General features: G+C 50.6%; 1 protein-coding gene across 2 annotated transcripts; it reads left to right on the forward strand.

Annotated features, from left to right (window-relative positions):
• The first annotated feature begins 3,791 nt into the window (after positions 1–3,791).
• CHIT1 (chitinase 1) lies at positions 3,792–16,287 on the forward strand. Of its 2 annotated transcripts, XM_054585553.1 has the most exons (12): positions 3,819–3,881; positions 4,831–4,860; positions 6,804–7,005; positions 7,553–7,609; positions 8,706–8,871; positions 9,089–9,213; positions 9,758–9,881; positions 11,345–11,530; positions 11,783–11,896; positions 13,135–13,261; positions 13,807–14,082; positions 16,159–16,287. In XM_054585553.1, exons 1-11 carry the CDS (start codon positions 3,857–3,859, stop codon positions 14,049–14,051), a joined length of 1,401 nt encoding a protein of 466 aa, XP_054441528.1. In that variant the 5' UTR covers positions 3,819–3,856; the 3' UTR covers positions 14,052–14,082; positions 16,159–16,287. The 2 variants fall into 2 exon arrangements, with proteins under 2 accessions (XP_054441527.1, XP_054441528.1); XM_054585552.1 differs by lacking the exon at positions 16,159–16,287 and having other exon boundaries at positions 3,792–3,881; positions 13,807–14,235.
• The last annotated feature ends 1,066 nt before the right edge of the window (positions 16,288–17,353 follow it).

Genomic DNA, 17,353 nt, shown 5'->3' on the forward strand with positions numbered 1-17,353 from the left:
GCTGCCTGTTTGCTCCACCTTTCACATGGAGACTGTCTCCTCACATGTTTTATAATCATGGGTTTCCTTCCACATGCACCAGTGAGTCATTCAAGGCTGATTTAAAGCTCTGGGAGCTTGAGTATCTTCTCTCAGGGCCTCCCACTGGGGACACAGGAGGACTATTATTCTGTTGGGGTCCCCAGATGTCATTAGAGTATCAGTAACTTTTCTCTTAGACTGGTCAGTTTCTCTCAGAGGAAATTTCTGAACCCTGCTTGAGGCTCCAGTGGAGGGAAGAGCTGGCGAGTCTCAGCAGCCACCCACCAGGCTCTCCCAACTCCACTCTCTGCTGGGCAAGGTATTCCGAAGTCCACAGCAACTCTGGTCCATTGCTGTATTTTATGGGGATGAAGAAGAGGATCTGGGGGGCAGTCTAGCAGTTGAATCTGAAAACCCACACTGTTTTCAGACTTGCCCATTCACAATGTTTTGCTAGCTGCAGTGTCTCTCCAGCTACCTTGCCACGGACCCCTTGCTTCCTGTGAGTTCCCCACCTGCAACGAGAGGTCTCAGGTTTTCCAGATCTGCTGAACCAGTTGTCCCTGTGTGTTCTGTTTCATCTTTCACTTTTGGTCTCCCTTCCACTTTGTCCTAGTTGATTTATACCATTTTATTCATTTCAGTGCAATTTCAGGGGATGAAAGAAGAGAGTGGAGATAAAACCTGTGTGCAATCTGCCTTGTGCAACAGACACATCATACTTTTTTCTTGTAATAATATATTGAGGAACTATTTATTCCTTTTTAAGGAGGTACAGAATTCCAGGCTCCAAAAGGCAACACATCAGCCTCTTAGGTTTGTGTAATTTTCAAAAAATGATGCAATGAATATACAATGTACACTGTTGTACATCAATAACTACGTGTATAAATAAATGAAGGAGGCAAGAAGAGAGGAAGGAAGAGCTTTCTATGGAACACCAGCATCTGAAGAAGGGAGGTTGGGGAGAGGCTTGGCAGGGTGGATGGTCTGTGTTTCCAGTCTCTGTCCACACTAGGGAGACCCAACACCCTCTTCTCAGACCTGGTCTGAAGCATGCCAACTCCCTCCCCCTTGAACCTGTTACTAGTGAGAGAAGTCACTACCACTGCGATATGGTCCACCAAGATCGGGAAACAAGCTGACATTTGGACAGGCAATGCCACAACCTGCATGGCCAGAAACAACTCAATGTGCCCTTTGTTTCCAGAGGGTAGTGAGGACTCCTGGATGTGGGTTTCAGCATGGCTGAGGGCCACACCAGCCAGTAGCCCCATCTCCACCCTGCCTAGGATTCAGGCCCTTCCAAAGGTGCCCAGATTTCAAAGATTTTACTATTAAATTTAATCCTAAGTATTTTATAGCTTTTGACATTTATTTGCCCTATTTCTATTTCAAAAAGGTTATTGCTAATATAGAAAAGAACTATTAATTTTTGTGTATGTACCTTACATCCAGCCACCTAACCAAATTCTGTTATTATTTGTGATTTTTTTTCCTACAATCTGGAAAACCTACCTAAGCATTTTCTAGATATACAAATATATCTACAACTATTGGCAATTGAACCATTCGTGTATTTTTTTTTCTTTTCATAGTATAATACCTGAAATTTTAAAAACAATGTTAAGCAATAGGGTGAAAGACTTCAATGTAGTTTTATTCATCATTTTAATGGAAATTTCATTAGCATTTCCAAGCTAATAATGTTTACTATTGGTTTTTAGGAAATAGGGCATGTATTTTCATTTGCAGTGGTACTTGTCTGAAGACAAGGCCTTCACCAGTGGGGAGTTTCATGGTTCCCTTTAGAAGCCTGTGAGGTGCTAATCTTAGTACTGAGGAGACAAGATTTAGAGTGCCTTACCCTCACCACATTTTTACCAGATCTTGTGTCATTTGTTAGAAATTTCCTTGAAAAAAATGGCCTGGGATAAAATTTAAAATATTAATAACAATAAGGAAGAGGAAAAGAAACAGCTAAAATTCCAAGGTCATGATGTCTTTTGTGAGGTTGCTGGGCACACTGGATCCCCTGGGTGACTTGGGTCAGCTCAGAACACTGGCACCACCATGCAAGGTCCTCTTGGTGACATGAAGCTGAGTCAGAAAATCTCGAAGCTGCCAAGCCAGTCTGTACAAGGAGGCAGCCGTGTTCCTGGAGAAGCCACTCTGAGCCTCTTCATCTTCACTTTCAGAGTCAGGGCCGGGCAGAACCAGAAATTACAGCAGCCAGCATGTATCCTTCCTGACAGTTCTGTTAGGATTTCTTTTTATAGGTGAAGAAATGAGCTCAGAAAAATTAAGCAACTTGCTCGAGATCATGCACATAGTCAATCCAGAGCTGGGATTCGAACCCAGGAAACCTGATTCTGGAACCTGCTGTCACGGGACATTTTCACTCAGTCCTCCAGGCCATTCATGTTAAAGCCAATGACCAAGGATTGGGACCTCTAGGAGCTGCGGAGTTTTTCTTGGGACACTGGAGTCCATGCAAGCACCAGACACTGTCTGCAGACAGAATGTAGTATGTACCCAGTTGTGTCCTAGAGTGGGTTGAATGGCATCCCCTCCAGGAAAAAGGTATCTTCACCCAGAACATCAAAATGTGACCTATTTAGAATAAGGGTCTTTGCAGATGTAATTAATGTAAGAATCTCAAAATGAAATTATCCTGGATTATGGTGAGCCTTGAATCCAATGATGAGTGTCTTTATAAGAGGAAGAAAAGGAAAAGACACACAGGAACTCAGGCAAAGACCATGTGACAAAGGAGACAGAGGTCAGAGTGCTGCTGGCACAGCCCAGGAGCCCCAGGAGCTGAGGAGACATGAAACATCCTCCCCGGAGAAGGTGCCACCCTGCCGACACCTTGACTTCAGACTCCAGAACAGGCATAGAAAAAAAATCCCTTTTATTAGGAGATTTTATTTACTTATTTTTAGAGAAGGGAAGAGAGGGAGAAAGAGAGGGAGAGAAACATCAGTGTATGGTGGTATCTCCTGTGCCCCCTACTGGGAACCTGGCCTACAACCCAGGCATGTGCCCTGACTGGGAATCCAACCAGCTACCCTTTGGTTCGCAGGCCAGCACTCAATCCACTGAGCCACACCAGCCAGGGCAAAAATCCCTGGTTTTAAACTTCCCAGTTTGTCATAGTTTGTTACAATAGTGCCCAGGACACCAACACAGGTCCTTAAAATTCTTCATAAAAAACAGGCACTTACAACTATTACTAAGCTCATAGTTTCTATTTTTCATGATGTGTTTTTTTCAATCAATGGAGATAAAAATATACTCTCATGTTCATAGTAATAAAAATATTACTATCATGAAAAATATATATCATGAGATATATGTTATGTTTGCAAACTCATCATCTTACAGAGAAGGTAACTGAGCTCCAGCGAGGATCATGGAAAAGCAAGCAGGTGGGTCTGGGACCAGCTCCCCTGACTGGTGAGTCACTTCTCTTCTCCCAAGTCCCATGACATTTGGAGCCACATGTGGTCCTCGCCAGCCCACACAAAAGCTATGAGAATCATGCTTGTCCAGCATGAGGTTTGGAAACACTTCCTGCCTCCCTCGCTCTGCCTTCCCATTTGGCAACAATAAACACCCAGTTTATACCTTGTGATTGTTCTACGAGCCAAGAATTGCTCAAGACCTGATGTCAGGTTTGCCCAATTCCTGCAGCGCCAAGCCACGCCCCAGCCCCTGTCTTCCCGCTGCCCCTCCCTTTACAGGGGCAGACTGGTGAGACCCTCTGCTGATAAAAGGAGGGCAGGGACTGCAGAGCTGACCTCCAGGCTGAGTGTGTTGCAAATCCGACACCATGGTGTTGTTCGTGGCCTGGACAGGTGAGAGGGCACTGCTGGGAACTGGGGGAAGTGGATGTGTGAAGCAGAGCCTCCGGGACAACACAGCAGTGAGATTCATTGCTCTCTGTGCCTCCTGGCTTGCAGTCTCTCAATCCCCATTCCTGTGGGGTTCCTCTTGGGATTTTTCAGCCCACAACTATTAGTGTTACAAGGAAAGGTTTTTCTCAACAGGCTGAAAATGACCTTTCATCCTTTTGTCCTGGAAGCCAGGGTCAGTGGGCATCCTGCATTGAGTAGTTTTGTGTCCTGTGTTCCTAGTCTCCATTCAAGAGGTTGTTGGCTGCTAAGGGCTCTTACCCAAACTCATGCTGGTCTTCCTGCCAGAAGACATCCCGGGGCCATGACCCTGAGTATTCTTGCAAATTTTCATGCGTGTTTTATTAGGTTAAGTACACTAGAAAGGTGACATAAGTCTTCTGTAAAGAGTCTTGCTGAGACCAGGTCTCTAAGGACTCACCCTCAGCCCCGCTCTGGGGGTGTGGGGAAAGCAGCGGCTCTGAGCAGAGGCACGCAGGCCTCACCTGGAGACGCAGTCTCTCTTCCAGCCCTTCTGAAACAGCTCTTTCCAGCCCCAGACAGGTTTTCTTCTTGTTCCCAAAGAGAAACTTCTCTGAACATCTCATAAGTCAGTGACTTTCCTAGAATATTTCTAAACCCTTGCCCCCCACTGACTCTCTCAAGGGACAGCCAGCTCAAAAAAACTGTCATTGGCTATGGGACAAGCCCAGGGCTCTGCCATCATGCTAGGGGGAAGAAGCCGGGACATTGTGCCCTCCTAGGTTCCTCTGAGCAGAGGAAGCTGGATTGGTAGGAAACTATCCTGAGCCCACTGCCCTGCCCACCTCCAACTCCTATGCTTTCAAGACCTCTGGGCCTGGGAGAGTGGGGATGTTGCCTTAACCTCTGCTTTTCTCTCATGCTGCTGCAGGTCTGATGGCTCTGCTGATGATCCCATGGGGTGAGTGGCACCTTTCTGGAGGCGTTGCATTCGCTCAGCCTCTTCCCTGGGCTCGGCTGTGGCCGCATCTCCCTCCCCAGCTTTCATTGGGAATTCTATCAAAACTTAGTGCCCCTGCAAGTGTCCTCAGCCTCATAATGGCCCTGCTGTTCCTCCCTCTGGGAAGGTTCTTGCCTCCTTGCCCAATAGCTGAACTCCTTCATATCCATGGGGCCAGATCAACTGCAGCCTCTCTCAGGTATTTTCTGGGTTCAGGGCACCAGCACACATTTACAGATTGTATCTGTGTTTCCAAGTATTGATGTATGTGTCCTCTCCCAACAGACTCTGACCTATGGGGGTCATAAACCTATCTTGTCCAGCTCCATCTTCCAGCCTCACAGCTTAGCAAGGACAACGTAGTCACTCCAGTGTCCGCTGAACTGATTATATGTGGGGCTTACGAGAGGCCAGAGGGGTTCCAGAGGCAGAGAAGAGTTCTTGGGGCACCTGCAGTAACATGGCTTCCTGGGTTCTCTGCCCACCACCCTCCACTCCCTGTGCCTCATGACCCAAGAGTACCTGCCTCTCAGACCCTCATCACGAGGCTGTGTGCTGGCATGGGACACACATTTCCCATCTTGGTCTCACAGGAGAGATTGGTCAGGGTCCATAGAAATAGCAAACATGGGAAGATAGAGGCCAGAGATTTCCCCAAAAGCTCTAGTGCAAGCTACTTGTGGGTGTGCGGCCAGGTAGATGTCTGACAGCCCTGCTCTGAATGAATGGTTTACATATAACATTTTGCCCCAAGAACTGTGCTGTGAGTAACCATGACTGTTCCCGTGTACAGAGGAGAGGGAGCTGAGTTACCTTGTGAGTAAGTTGCTGAGCTGGGATTTCAAGTCATCATTGATGTCTCAGAGTCCCTGCTCTTAACCACCAGGGTTTACTGCCTCTGGAGCAGATGAACACATGGGCAACGTTAGATACAGTTATGGCAGGAAGTGCTGTCTCACTCCTTCCTAGATGGTCCCAGGGGGGTGTTTTCTGGATTAATCCTCTCCCTCCCTCGTTTGATTTGGAAAGTTTGCCAATCCTTGTCTTCCAGCTCTGTAGGCTACACACCCAGCCCTCAGCAGTGAGCTCCACTCCTGGGGGACCTCTCATTCTGACTCCTGCTGGAGCCTTCTGTGTTCCCAGGGGAGGCTCAGCCAGCCCCTTGTGCTCTGGGTTTCCTCACTCTCCTGCTCTCTCAGGGGCCACGTGGGGGCTGGTGGGGTACAGGGAGACCCTGGCTGGGCAAAGGGAAGTCCCAGGGTCTAGACACTGGCCACAAATGTCCTACAGTACAAACTTACCATTCCACCAAGTTCCTTGCATTCACATGATGACTTCCAAAAACCCCACCATGGTAGAATTGAGGCTGGAAGAGTCATTTTTAGATAGTGGCCCCTAAACCAAGGCCAGAGAAGAGATCAGCACTCAGGGCTGAGAATGAAGACCAACACCCTTGCTTTCTGGTGTTCTGGCCAACACCATGGTGTGGGCCTCAGTGGGCTCGTCCCTGCAGGACCAGCCCCCGGAGCAGAGGCCCTCACCAGGACATCCTCCCACACACTATAGGGGATGACAGAAACAAGCAGCCTTTTCCGACACAGAATAAGCTCTTTCTTGGAAACTTATCAGTGATTAATAAACAAATTCTACAAGAGATAACAGTAAGTGCAAACCTCTTTAAAGTAAGTCTACAGAAACATAAGCCCAAATGTCCTCTCTGCTACTCTGTGAACCTGCATTTTAATTAATGTTCTGGAATAGTTAAGCTGTGTTTTGCACATTCTGTCTCCCTGCCTGTCAGATGCTCTCTGGCACTGTGGGATTGCACAGACTCTGGCCCCACGGTTCAAGTCCCCAGCAAGCCCTCCTGACTGGCATTTGTTTTCTTGGCCCCAACTGACCAGGCTCTGCAGAGAAACTGGTCTGCTACTTCACCAACTGGGCCCAGTACAGACAGGGAGCTGCTCGCTTCATGCCCAGGGATGTGGACCCCCATCTGTGCACCCACCTCCTCTATGCCTTCGCTGGCATGAACAACCACCAGCTCAGCTCCATTGAGTGGGACGATGAGCAGTTCTACCGGGAGTTCAACGGCCTGAAGCAGATGTGAGCTTCCGGGGGAGGGGGTCGCGGGGTGGGGGGAAGGCTGGTGCCTCCTCTCAGAGCCAAACCTTCCCCAGCACTTCAGTCTGGCTGCAGATCTGCTGTGTGGCTTTGGGCAAGTCACACCATGTCTCTGGGCCAAGCGTCTATGGGAGGGACTCTATAGGGCTTTCCAGTTTAGGTCTAAGTGGGATCTGAACTGTGAAATGGTTTCCATCTGCAAGGAATGAATGCCCTTCCTCCTAAAATCTGTCTATCCTTCACCAACCTGCTCTAAGGATCTGCCCAAATCTCCCACTTCCTGAATTCCTAGTGTGTATGTCTCCTCAGCCAGCTAGCAGGTCCTCAAAGACAGGGGCGTGTCTTTTCTTTCCTAGTTTAGAGCTTCCTCAACAAAGGCTCTGCGCTCAGGGGCTCACGTGCCCCCACCCCACCCCACCCCACCCACCAGCACTGCCAGGGTTCCCACCAGTCCCGCGCTTCCTTGCTCAGTGAGGTGAGCCCTGGGAGCGGGCTGGAACAGCTCTGGCCCTTCCAATATCTTGTCCAGGAATCCCAAGCTGAAGACACTGCTGGCCATCGGGGGCTGGAACTTCGGCACCCAGAAGTGAGTAGACCAGGAGCACCTGTGAGGAAGCTCTGGGCAAGGAATCAGGTCACGCCGAGGTGTGGCCAGGGTAGGGGCAGGGGGTGGAGACTGTATTCTGGGGGCCGAGTTTCCTTCTCGGTCCTTGGGTGCCTCACTGGGAGGGCAGCAAAGTGGGCTGAGTTCAAAAATGTTTCACAGCCAGCCTTGGCAGCAGTGCAAAGATTCTGACCCCTTTTTGGGCCTCAATATCTTCCTCCATGAAATGGGTCAAAGGAGGGTTCCAAGCAACACAGAATGTCTACACTTTCTGAGCTCAGAAACAGGGATCTTGTTCCTTATGAGTGTCAAAGGCAGTCTGTGACGCTGAGCTTGATTGCCAAATTATTGGAATTTGGGGGATATTTTTGATAATTTATAGAGATAGTGGAATGGGATATTTGGAACGAAACTTTTCCTAGAAAGTCCAGAATACATTGTTGCCAGACTTCTAAACCGGTCCTTCTAAAATGTTTTTGGATCGCACAAACTGATGAAATTTATGAATAGCCTTCCCAAAACACTGCTCACACACAACAGGGGCTTTTAGCCTGGGATACGCAGGCACATGGACCCCATTTAAGAACTGTAGTTCTTAATTGAATTAAATTAATAAAATAACAAAGACGAAATTATATCAGTCTGTAAAACAGTTCGTGGTCTTATTATGGAGATACTGAGGAAGGAGGGTGCGGGGGGTACTCCCTGGGGCGACCTGGGGCTCTCAGAGAGCTCTGCACTAGTGACAGTGACAGTGCCGCTGGGAGGGAGGAAATGTGCCCCGGTGCCCCAGCAGGGAACTGGGGCGGCCGGCCCGACTGCTCAGCTCCTCGCCTGTCCGTCATATATGATCGCATTGTTTGTAAGCCTCCATGCAGGGAGGTTGGCGCTCCCAGCAAGTCCATGTGCCTCAGGCGATGTCAATGTTTGGGGACAGTACACACTTCTAGATTGTCCCTTTTCCTTGACCAGGCCTGTCACTCACTAGCAAATGCCCCGGCAGCCCAGCGCCAATATTCTGAGTAGTTTCTCATCTCTAAGGAGTGAGTAGCCAGTCCTGCCTCTCATCACCCCACAGGTTCACAGATATGGTAGCCACAGCCCACAGCCGGCAGACCTTTGTCAACTCAGCCATCAAGTTCCTGCGCAAATATGACTTTGATGGCCTTGACCTTGACTGGGAGTACCCAGGAAGCCGGGGGAGCCCTCCCTCGGACAAGCAGCGCTTCACTGACCTGGTGCAGGTCTGGCAGGGTGGGGTAGGGGTGCCCAAGGGTCCATATCTGTGCCCCACAAGGCATGAGGGTGTTGCCCTTCCCCTAGGGGCAGCGGCTTTGTGTCTTTGCATGGCACAGACCAGCCCGTGGTCAGTCTTCAGACTCCTGAGGGTGGACCTTGCTGAAGGCTTCCAGAAGCCAGCGGGGTCCTGGCCTCTGCGTTCACGCTGAGCTGCCCCTACAGGATCTGGCCGATGCCTTCCAGCAGGAAGCCCGGGTCTCAGGGAAGGAACGCCTCCTCCTGAGCGCAGCGGTCCCGGCAGGGCGGCAGTACATAGATGCTGGGTACGAGGTGGACAAAATTGCTCGGTGAGTCTCAGGCAGGTGCTGTAGGCCCTGTTTTCTCTGGGGTGGGAAGGGCCAAGGGCAGGCTGAGTTCCCCAGCACTAGCACAGGGCTCCCCTCCAGGGGAGGTTTGGGAAGCCCTGCCATCACCAGCGCATCCGGGAAGCATCACTCCCTTACTCCACCACTGCAGAGCCCCTCTTTTTTCTTTGCCTTTTTCCTTGAAAATTCAATCTTAAAGTGAAATGCCCCAGAGTCATTTCAGAGTCCAGAGGGGAAAAAGTTAAACCCCTGTTTCTCACAAGGAATTGGTCCTGAGGGTGCTGAGGAGAAAGCAAGGTGGGTGGGTGCTGCAGATGTGAGTTGTCGCCCTCACTGTTTGAATGAGAATGGCCTCAGAAGCAGGGGACCTGACTCGGGAGCACTGTCTGCATCGCCTTTCAGAGCAGATGTGAAGCTGCACCCCGGTCTCTCACCATGATGGTCCCTCCTGGGGCCACATTGCATGGAGGGGGGAGAAGGGGACCCCAGACTGCTCTCTGGCCTCACACCTCTGTGCCTCCTGCAGGAGCCTGGATTTCATCAGCCTTATGGCCTATGACCTCCATGGCTCTTGGGAGACAACCACAGGACATCACAGCGCCCTCTTCAAAAGGCAGGGAGAGAGTGGGGCTGCAGCTGAACTCAACGTGGTAAGTGGCTGGAGGAAGGAGGCAGGACCCCCTCAGGTACCTCATGGAAGGAGGGCAGCACAGCCCCGTGGGGCACAGAGAAGCCACGGGGCTTTGTTTCTTAGAGTGCTTATTTGCTTGTTTGTTGGATGGGTCAGTTTTCCTGTTCGGTGCCACTGCTGAGGGGACACTCGACCTCTGGGCAGCACCTTGACTGATATCAGACACAGCAAACTGACAGAAGGACCTCAAACGAGCCAGTGGCCATTTGGGAGGCTCTCTGAGCTCTAGTTTCGAACCAAAATATCTCCTGCTTCCTCCACACACACACCCCCAGATCCTTCAAGACTCGGGGGGGAGGTTGGCTCTCAGTCACTGATGGACCTTCTGGAAAGTACTTTCAGAGGTGGGGGTGCCTGTCATGGTAGAAGGCCCCCCCACCTACTGCTACCCTCTCCTCAGGAAATGGCAGGTTCGGTGTTAGACTGGGGGTTCTCGCCGAGCTCCCCCTCACTGAGCAGGGCAGATGCTTCTTACGAGCCCTGTCTGGGTTTGAAAGTCACGAACAACAAAAACCCCACCTTACAATGCCCTTCACTCGGTGGAGCCCACACCTCTGTGATTAGCAGAGAACATCGGGGGCTTCTGAGGCTCTTTCACAACAAAGGGAACTTTGCTGGGCACCTGAGTCACAGTCCACATGTCGCATGGGGCCTGGCCCCCACTGACGTGGAAGACGGTGGGTCCCCGGGAACGTGACCCAACGAGGAGCAGGCAAGCACCCTCTCTCTGCGGGGAGGAGAGGGGCTGGAGTCCCCCGGGCAGCGCTCTGGACACGCGCTGGTAGGAGGCCTCTGTCCTCCTGCAGAGAGCCCCTCTGCACATCACACTGTGTGTCGGGGCACGTCTGGCCAGAGAGGTGGCTTTTCCAAATGTGCACAAAAGTAACACAGAGCTTAGCAGGGGGCCCTGACCTCTGCCCTCAGAATGCTCCGGTTTGATAAAAGACCAATCATGCAGACCCGCGAAAAGAAGTGCATATACAGTGAACACTGCTCTTAATCACATTGTGTCGGACCTCACACATGCATTACATCTTTTAATCCTCATAAATGCCCTTGGAAATCGATATGTTTATTGTGCCCACTTTATAGACAGGGAGCCCGAGGCTCAGCAATATCAGTAAGCTGCTGGGCGAGGTGGGGAACTCCGGCTCTGTGGCTCACTGAGGTGTCCCAGGCATCGGAGTCAGTGCCTGGTGCATGGCAGGCTGTCAGTAACGGCTCCGTGGACGGCTGCCGGACGCTAAAGCTCAGGCCATGGGCCACAGTGCCAGGCAGTGAATCTCACCGAGGCAAGATCTGAAAGGGGGGCAGGGTTGGAACAGTAGGCGTGGGCCATGAGGCTCCTCCAGAGGCCCCAGCATTGGATGACTGAGGGCTAAAAGCAAAGACAGTGAACGCTGCCTGCTTCTCTACCACCAGGACTATGCCGTGCAACAGTGGCTGCAGAAGGGGACCCCTGCCAACAAACTGATACTTGGCATGCCTACCTACGGACGGTCCTTCACTCTGGCATCGACCTCAGACGCCGGAGTGGGGGCCCCCGCCGCGGGGCCGGGATCCCCTGGTTCCTTCACCAGGGAGGCAGGGTTGCTGGCTTACTATGAGGTAGGAAGCCCACAGCCATCTGAACCCTGGTTTCTGAGCGAGGACGCCGGGCACAGCAACCCTGGCCAGGCGCGTCACATCCCACGCCTGTCGCCTCGGGTGTGCCTTTAAGCCCCTGTGCCTCACTGTCTGCAGGGTTCCAGGTCGCTTGATCTGGAACTTCCTAGATTCCCCAGTTTCCTCAGACAGGAATTTTCCAATCTCTAGTCTGTGGCGCCCCTCCTTCCCCGGCTCTGCCCTCTGTTCCCACAGGTGTGCTCCTGGACCGGGGCTGCTAAGCGCAGAATCCAGGACCAGAAGGTGCCCTATGCCTTCCGGGGGGACCAGTGGGTGGGCTTTGATGACACAGAGAGCTTCAAAACCAAGGTGAGACACTGCTGGGAGGAGGGTCCTGGGGGCCGAGGCCTCTCATGACAGGCAGCAGCACTCAGAAACTCTTGGAGGAGGAGTCTTTTAAAAAATATTACAACATTTCACAGGTTTCCATGGGACAACATGTTGACCTTTGGTACCTATTAAGGAAAGATCCAATGACAAAAAAAAATACTCTTCGACACTGAGTAGCACTCTTAGAAGAAATAACTACAGGGAGGAAAATCACTTTACTCGGTCCATTGACAAGAGTGGATTTGCTGCATGTTCAAATTTTAGGCCTTTGACTTACTTATATAACCCCCGCCGCTGCTCAGTTTGGTGGTGCAGAGGTGCGCTATTATTTTCCTGTGTGTCTCCCGGTGAGATCGTCAGCCCCTGCAGCAGGAGTGGTGCGTGTCCACCTGCACATCTCGCATGATGTACCCTGCAAGGCAGACAGGGCAGGTCTGTGCCGAGGTACAGATGGAGGGTTCTGGGGGAACCAAGGAAGGCTTGTGACCCTGGCTGGGGAACTGGCCTCTGAGAGTCTGAAAGCAGAGCAGGCGGGCACCCTGGGGAGAACCCTGCAGGACAGAGAAGGGGAGGATGTCGGCCTGCACACCTGGGACCCTGTGGGGGGAACGGTATAGGAGGGGAGGCAGCTAGACAGGGAGAGGGGGACCAGCAGTGGTGCCAGACCAGCCCACCCTCTGTCCCCTGCCTCACTCCAGGGGTGATGGTGGTGCCCCAGCAGGGTTGGGAGACAGGAAGCCCTCTCGGAGGGAATGCAGCCCTATCCTCAGGAAGCCTCAGGGACCTGTTGGAACAGAGAAGGCCTTTGGAGAGGGCAGAAGCATGAAGGCAGGGAACTGACTCGGACCGCTGGGGAAGCTTAGTACTCCCTCTGGTAAATGAACTCATCGAGACCAGCAGACAGTACCCGCACACGCTGGACCTCAGTGCAGAGGGGCTAAGACGTTGATACTTCCAACCTGTGGGAGTCCGCACGCCCATCTGCTCCTCACCCCACTCCAGGCTGGGCCTAGGTCACAACAGGAATGTTTCAGAATGACTCATGCCCAGCAGGGATCAGGACTCAACTATCTAGGCCCCCAGCCCAGTGCTTGACCACACATGGACTGGGGATGATGGAGAATAAAGCACCCTCATCTAGATGAGGAAGCTGGGCTCTGGAGCTGGCCAGACCAGGCTTCCTGGGCTCCTCCACCCCCATCTCTTTCTTCACATAGGTCAGCTATCTGAAGCAGAAGGGACTAGGTGGGGCCATGGTCTGGGCGCTCGACATGGATGACTTTACTGGCTCCTTCTGTGGCCAGGGCCGGTACCCCCTCATCAAGACACTGCAGAAGGAGCTAAGTAAGTAAAGGGCTGGGGCCCAGAGGTAGAACTGAGGGGATGGGGTATGAACCCCCTTCCTGAACTTCAGGTCCTGGTTCCTTCTGAGGAAATGACTTACCCCAAAATGATTTCCCAAATTTCATCCAGCCACCAGAGCCGAGGAAACTGTTGAAATGGTCCTCTTTTCAAGTTCTTCTTCCTCTTTCTGTCTGTAGCAATGCCTTCTCAGGGAGCTGGTAGCCAGGGCTTACCCCCACAGGCCCTCAGCCTGGGAGAAGCAGCTTGCTTCTCTCTTCTCAAAAAGCAAGCCCCAACTCATCCTGCAGTGTGGGACCCCCATGGGCTCTCCCTAGCAGACAGTAGATGGCAACTGACTGCCTGTTACACCCATAGCCCCTCTGCTTTCCGTTGAGGTGTGCTGTGGCCACGGGTGTGGCTGTTGGGCTGTTCTTTGCTTGTGGGATGTGGACCTGCTGCTTGCCTATGGTTGTTTACTGTGTGCATGGCCTATGGGTTTGGGATCTCTTTACAGAGCCTTAGCTGAATCTTGACTGTTTTCCCAGGTCTTCCACATATGCCTTTAGGACCCCCACAGCCTGAGGTTCCCACACGAAGCCAGCCCTCTGAACCTGAGCATGGCCCTAGCCTTGGACAAGACACCTTCTGCCAGGGCAAAGCTGACGGACTCTACCCCAACCCTTGGGACCGGTCAAGCTACTACAACTGTGCTGGGGGTCGGCTGTTCCAACAAAGCTGCCCAAAGAGTTTGGTGTTCAGCTCCTACTGCAAATGCTGCACCTGGAGCTGAGTCTCCAAGGTCCTTTCACCCCAGTGCCCAGGTCAGAACCCAGGATCCCTCTATAGACTGCCTATTCAGCTCTTCCTAGGGGCAAAGTCTGACTCCTTCAGCCTCTCTGTGGTGTTTCCATACCCACGCACCCTGCTCTCAGACCTGGGTTCCTTTCTCTGGTCCTCTTCAGTGGCTTCTTTAACATGTGAAATAAATCTTTGGTATGTACCCCACTGCTCCTGGATGTGGTGCTTTCAGAGGCTCTCTAAGCACACTGTTAGTTCAGAATTTGCTGTGGAAAGGGTGGCGAACCAAGAGGGGAGGGTCGCCTAAGGCATGCATAGGTAAGAGTTGGGTGAAAAGGTGCCAAGGAACATGACAGGCCTCCACATTCTGATGAGCAGTTTCCAGGGCACCGATGACCACATCTGGGCATAGCCCTGGGTCCAACACTTTTAACCATGCCTTTCTCATAGTTCAAGGATGTCCCATTCCCTTATCAGGGAAGGACATCTGTTTTAGTATAAAACCACCATAACCCCTAGAGTCACCTTCTTCCTCTCCTCTTGACACCAGTACAACACAGGAACACATACCCTGGGGAAGAGAGGCAAACTGACCTCACTCAAATGCCCCTCAAAACTGGACTTATTAATATTGGTAGACACTTTCACTGAATGGATTGAAGGCTTTCCTACGAGAACAGAAAAAGACCACTGAAGTAACCAAGTACTTACTAAAAGAAATCTCACCTGGGTTTAGACTACCAAAAAGCTTACAAAGTGACAATGGACCCTCTTTTGTGGTCAGAATTACACAACAGCTGGCTCAAAATTCAAACATCACACAGACTTCAATCCCTAGGTAAACTGAAAACAGCTAATCAAACCTGAAAAGGACTCTAGCCAAGCTATGCCAAGAAACCTCAAAGTCCTGGGTATCTACGTTATCCATTGATCTCATGAAAATAAGAACTGCACCTAAAGGGGAGTTTCAATGAGTCCCTTTGAACTCACCTGTGGCAGGCCCTTTCTCGAATCTGACCTGCTAATAAATGAGGAAATCCTCCAGCTATTATCTTGCACCATTTGTCTAGAACAGATGCAAGAATCATTTTAGGAATATGGAAACAAACTTTACCTGCTCCTCTGGTCTTTTGCTCATCGTTACTGAATTAGTCAATTCAGTGTAAGCAGACTGGATTCAATGGGTCTGGAGCTTTGGCCTCTGCTAGGCTAAACCCCCAGAAGTTCAGCAAAGGGGTAGGACAGTCTAGCCTCTCCCTACATCCCCTTGGTGGGCAGTCTAGCCTCACCCCAGAATGTTTTTCCCTCTTCTGGATTGGGAATCAAGTCAGCTAGCACAATAGCAGCTTCCAGCTTGATCTCTTTTGCAAGCGCCTATGCAGGTGGTCAAAAATTCCCTATATACAGCCATTCTTCTATTTAAGGGGGCAGAGGGGACCTATGCTACAAATGTAAGCTAACTCCTACCACAATGCCATCTAATGGCAATTCCATAGGCATTTTCCCATCTACACCATCACACTGCGACTGGGCGAGGGTGGCCAGGGCTCAGGAGAAGGAGAAATGGAAGGAAACTAGGCACACCCAGTTTTAGCCATGCTGCAGGACAGTCACATCATGTCGGGCCTGCACAGCCTGCTCCAAAACACAGTAAGTGTTGTGCATGCCGAGAGATGGGGAATTGGGCAAAAGAGTGTACTAATGTAATAAGCCTCCTCAAATGCCCTGCTTCAAATGCAAGACTGTAGGCCACTGGGCAGCCCCCTGACCCCGAGGCTGAAGGGTCACTGGGCCCATGGCCATGACTGCCTTTCAGATGGAAATTCAGGGCTGAGGCTGCCCACCCCAGTCAGGCCCACCTCAAGAGGTCACCAGTACTGGACTGGAGCCTAGGGTACACATGGATGTGACATATAGGACAATAACCTCCTTGTTAAATACGAGGGCCACCTACTCTGTCCTTACTTCCTTCTCCGGACTCCTCTCCTCTCAATCCTACACCATTCTAGGAGCAGCTAGAAAGCACACCACTAGAAACTTCACCCTTCCTTTAAGTTGCCTCCAGAACAGATATTACCTCACTCCTTCTTTTCTCATAGGTCCCAGAGTACCTGACCTGTCCTTAAAAGAGACCTCCTTCAATTAAAGTGAAAGGTGTGTCATGCTTACCAGAAGAGGAATCTATGTTTCTAAAGGTCATGAAATGCATTCATAAAAGTCAGCCTAGCCCTGGTTTCTGTGGCTCAGTGGGTTGAGTGCCGGCCTGTGAACCCAAAGGTTCGATTCCCAATCAGGGCACATGCCTGGGTTGTGAGCCAGGTCTCCAGGAGGGGGCACAGGAGAAGCAACCAATCAATGTAGCTCTTGCACATTGATGTTTCTCTCCTCTTTCTCTCTTACTTACTTTCTCTCTAAAAATAAATAAATAAAATAAAATAAAAATAAGTTAGCCTAAGGGATGCTTATGTTTTGTCTATCATTGGAAATTAAGGTGCATATGAATTAAAAGTTCAAATTAAGTTTGAAGAAGTATATGGTTTTACTAATAGGACATGGAAATACAATTTTAAAGGACAAGGATTGAAAGTAAGCTATTCTGGAGATGGTTATTTCTGAGTGGATAAGAGGGTCTGTGCAAGCCAAACACGGTCTGTACAAGTTGAAGGATTCTGTAGAGAGAAGGAGCAAAAAGAGAAGGAATTGAGGGATTAAAAAATGAGAAAGGATAAAGGAAAGGTGTATACATATTACAAGAAGGAAGGACATTTGGAATAGGAAACTCAAGAAGGGAAGTAGAACAGAGCCTCATACTGGGACATCAACTGCACTGACTGGAACCACAACCTGAGACCTATGTTTGTGAACCCATCAAGGACCCCAAACTCCTCTTAAAAAAACATGTTACAGATAATTAACACAGTAACTGGACCTTAATATAATTGTCTTTCTCATATTTCTGACACTCTTTCTACCAGCCTGTCAATATGCCCAGCCTCTTCCACAGAAAGAAATGTCTCTGTATCTGTTGGATTTAACCCTTATCAGATAAAGGTTCTCCACTCCACTAATCTTCTTGTCAAATTTGTTGCCTCTAGGATACAGCAGTTACTATTGATGCCTGTGGCCTCATGCTCTGGACACCTATCATGGGCCAATGGATGGACACTTCCCCCCACCTCTTCCAACTGATAGTTAGCAAGCAGATGGGACCCAAAGAAGCCTCAATGTCCCCTTTAGAGCAGGAAACAGCCTCAAAACCCCAAAGATTTGGGTGCTGAATGCTTGAGAGGGAAA

The sequence above is a fragment of the Pteronotus mesoamericanus genome, unplaced genomic scaffold, assembly GCF_021234165.1.
Source record: "Pteronotus mesoamericanus isolate MK-2021 breed Mesoamerican mustached bat unplaced genomic scaffold, CSHL_Meso_final contig_87, whole genome shotgun sequence".
Taxonomy (NCBI): Eukaryota; Metazoa; Chordata; class Mammalia; order Chiroptera; family Mormoopidae; genus Pteronotus; species Pteronotus mesoamericanus.